We start from the raw sequence: 4045 nt of genomic DNA on the forward strand, positions 1-4045 counted from the left end.
GAATTTATAAAAGGCATCATCTTGGGATATACCGAAGGTTCACCATCTTTTCCACTTTTTGTATTTGTAATATTTGGAATCTACTTGAATCCATTAATTCATTTTGTCTTTTTTTCATTAACATATTTCTTTATATTTTAAATAATGCACTTTTTCAATTTTTCCAATCTGGAGCATTACTTTACAATTTGCATTGGTGAATAAGGAAAAATTTGAAAATTATGATTTTTTATTTTATTTTTTTGAAATATTAAATAAAAATAAAATATATATGTATATATGATAAAGACAGTACACTAAAAAAGATTTTAAAGGGATACGTTTCTTAGGACACTTACGAAAAAAGGAAAATGAAACTTTAGGTAATGTGTTAAGTACTTATATCTAAAAGAAAGAAAAAAAAAAATTAATTGAAAGTTATAACACATAAATGACAAATAAATTTATTATAAAAAAACATTAGAAAATGTATAATATTTGGGATTCATTATAAAAATGGTTACAATTTATAGCATGTTATCAGTTCTTATATAAAATAAAATAGTACAAAACATATATAATATATATATATTAACATAAGATTATTAAATAGAGCCATGTTAATTATTTTGATTAAGAATTACTGTTAATAATTATTTATCCAAGAAGAAAGTTATTACGCATATATCAATAAATTATGGGTAGTCTTCTTATTTTTTTATTATTAAAAATTGTCCAAACGTAGATAAGACATTATGGTAAAAAAGTTATAAAATTTACACACAAAATATTGTATAAAATTAATTAATGAAAAAATTATTCTAATAAAGTAATTACACATTCTGTGTAATTTTATTTAGGAATTAAATTGTTTATATTTTTATTCATAAATTTAAAAAACAAAAGTTTATTTATGTTAAATATCCCAAGTATAGAAGTATTATTTTACGATATAGAAAAGTATACATATACTAATAACTAAGAAATAGTTTTATAATAAAAAAGCATAATGGTAAATATGATTTTAAATTATAAAATACAAAAAAAAAAAAAAAAAAATTAAAAAAAAAAAAATATACTTCAATATATTAAATAAACATATAACAAAAAATTATATACAGAATAAACACTAATAAAATAAAAATGTAACGTATGGCACGTAAATATAAAAAAAATTGTGCATTCTAATTTATGATTAGAAGTCACGTTCAGAATTAGAGCTGTTCTAATTTTGAGTTTATTTAAGTTTTCATATGTAGAGAATTCCCTTCGTTTTTGTTTTTCATTAATTTAGTTTCATGTTTTTCCATAATCATCTTAAATATTTAAGAAATAAATAATATATTTCATTGATCTTTGTAATATGAAATAACGTTGGCTAATAATGCTCTATTTTATACTGTAATTATTTGTATCTTTTATTCTTCATTTATTTGGTATGAAAATATGTACTTTTGAAATCATGTAGAGAAATAATTTATAGCTTTTCTTCGTTCATTTTACTATAATATATATTTTTTTTATGCGAATTCACTATTGTCCATGTTGCTCATGTTGTCCTAGTTCTTCTTGTTTTTCTTTTTCTTCTTGTTCTTCTTGTTATCTATGTGATCCATGTTGTCCACAATGTCCAAGTTATCCATGTTGTCCGTGTTGTCTATGTTATCCATGTTGTCTACAATGTCCAAGTTATCCATGTTGTCCGTGTTGTCCAAGTTATCCATGTTGTCCGTGTTGTCCAAGTTATCCATGTTGTCCACATTGTCCAAGTTATCCATGTTGTCCGTGTTGTCTATGTTATCCATGTTGTCCGTGTTGTCTATGTTATCCATGTTGTCCGTGTTGTCGATGTTATCCATGTTGTCCGTGTTGTCCAAGTTATCCACGTTGTCCGTGTTTTCCACGTTTTCTGTGTTTTTCTTGTCGTCCATATTCTTCTCTTGAAGCCATACTTTCCATTGTTCATTTCGTAACCATTTTTCATAAAAGAATTTTATCCAATCCTTATAGAATTCCACATTACATTTACCCCAATCTCTCAACGTAGTGCATTTCTGCGCAACGTATCTTGCATAAATTTCGTTAATTAATTGTAACCATTCTTTTCTTTCTCTTTCATGTCTAGAATTCCAGATATTATACTGTGCAGTCTTTACGTAAAACTCGGGATCTACACTTGAACACGCTTTGTTTTTCCATTTTTTACAAAAACGTTTTTCTTTTATGTATTCGGGGTGTGAATCAAATTCGTATTTCTTTTTTTTATACCACTTAATCAATTTGCATGTCATCGTTATATTGTAGTCGGATATACTATTATTAAACCACCTTACATATTCAGATTTCAAATGATTTACTCCGTATATTTTAAACCATTTTCTCCACTTACTATCACTCCAATTTGCGCATACATCATTAAGATTTGTATTATAATCTTCCTTCATATTAGGATTATAGTGCATCCATTTATTTTCTAAGTTGTTCAAAAAATTTCCCCATTCCATAGCTGCGTGTTGAAGCCAAGCATTTTTTTCCTCTTGAAAATATTCTAACATTTCTTTTTTCTTCTTCGAAAACCATTTTTCCCATAAAGCACTTTTATATGGTTCTAACGATTCCATTTTTTCTACCCTTGGTCTTAAAACAATCGATGGTATATCTTCAGGCTTGCTATAAGACCTACAAGGTGGCGGCTTTATTTTTTTTCCACAACATGACTAAACAAAATATTAAAATAAAATATATATTTTAAGTTAATTTACTTATTATATTGAATTAACAAAAATATAAATATATATAAATAAAATATTTCTCGTCTTACTCCACTACTGTAATTATGTGATGAACTCGAAGAAGCTAATTTAAATATGGCAACAGAAGCCGATGCAAAAAGAAATATTGCTTTCATCTTTATTAATATCTAAATTTTATTTTCTATTATTAAATTAACAAGATAATAAATCAAATTAAAAAATAATATATGTACTATACAACAATAAGTATAAAAATAAAAACAAAAAAAAAATAGAAAATAGTTTATAAAAAATATTTAAATTATTATTTTAAAAAAAATAATAAAATAAAAGTTTTAAAATTAACAAAAATTTAAGTAAAACAAAAAATTATAAATTATAAATTTATTAAGAAATTAATTTTTTATGGAAACGTTAAAACATTTTAGAGAAACGTCTAAATTTAATAACATATATATAATATATATATATTTTATTTTATATACTGTCAATTAAAATAATTTTTATTAGTATTTAAGGGTTTTTTGTTTAAAAATATTTAATTTTAAAACATAAATATGTAGGATTAATGAAAAACTTAAATTAAACATATATATATATAAAATATGGAGCGTTACAATAGGTAATCATCCTATTCGTTAAATTTTAACTGAATATATTATTAATTTTAGTTAAATTTTTTTTTAATATTTGTATTACTATATACTCCTCATTCAAATATTGTCATTATTTATTTTTTAACTATACGAAAATATAATTTTTGTATATTTTCATTATTATACTAAAATGTATTGATATACGAATGTTAAAAATTAAAATAGAAAAAAATATAATAATAATTAAAATATAGAACTTAATCTTTTATTAAGAATAAACATAAACAGTACTTATATAAAGGTTAATTATATATTGATAAAAAAAACAATTTTATATATAAAATGGATGATTAATATTTCCCTTAAGTAATTTTTTAATTATTTTTAAAGTTTTTTTTATTTAAACTTTTTTAATTTTATTTTTATTTGTTTGAAAATTGTTTTATTTCTATTATTACTTTTTTTCATATATTATTGTAATCTTAAATTTATTTTATTTAATTATGTTTTCTTTACTTTTACTCAATTTTAGTGTTATTTTTTTTGTTCTTTTTTAATTTTTTAAATTGTTATTTATATCTTTTTTTATATTATTTTTTATATCATCTTTTAAAATTTATTCTTATAATTTTGTATGTTATTTTTCTTAATTTAGATTTTGGCTTTTTATGTTATTTTTTCTATCACATTTATGTTATTTTTTTCGTTAATATTTTA

The 4045-nt window shown here is 21.7% G+C and overlaps 1 protein-coding gene across 1 annotated transcript; it reads right to left on the reverse strand.

Moving 5' to 3' along the window:
• Nucleotides 1–1538: 1538 nt before the first annotated feature.
• Nucleotides 1539–2887, reverse strand: PmUG01_00052500 (tryptophan-rich protein; the record flags this gene model as incomplete). Its single annotated transcript, XM_029004311.1, has 2 exons — nucleotides 1539–2696; nucleotides 2801–2887. The coding sequence occupies 2 exons, from the start codon at nucleotides 2885–2887 to the stop codon at nucleotides 1539–1541; spliced, it is 1245 nt and encodes a 414-aa protein (XP_028859056.1).
• Nucleotides 2888–4045: the final 1158 nt, after the last annotated feature.

Source organism: Plasmodium malariae, assembly GCF_900090045.1.
Source record: "Plasmodium malariae genome assembly, contig: PmUG01_00_27, whole genome shotgun sequence".
NCBI classification, from domain to species: Eukaryota; Apicomplexa; class Aconoidasida; order Haemosporida; family Plasmodiidae; genus Plasmodium; species Plasmodium malariae.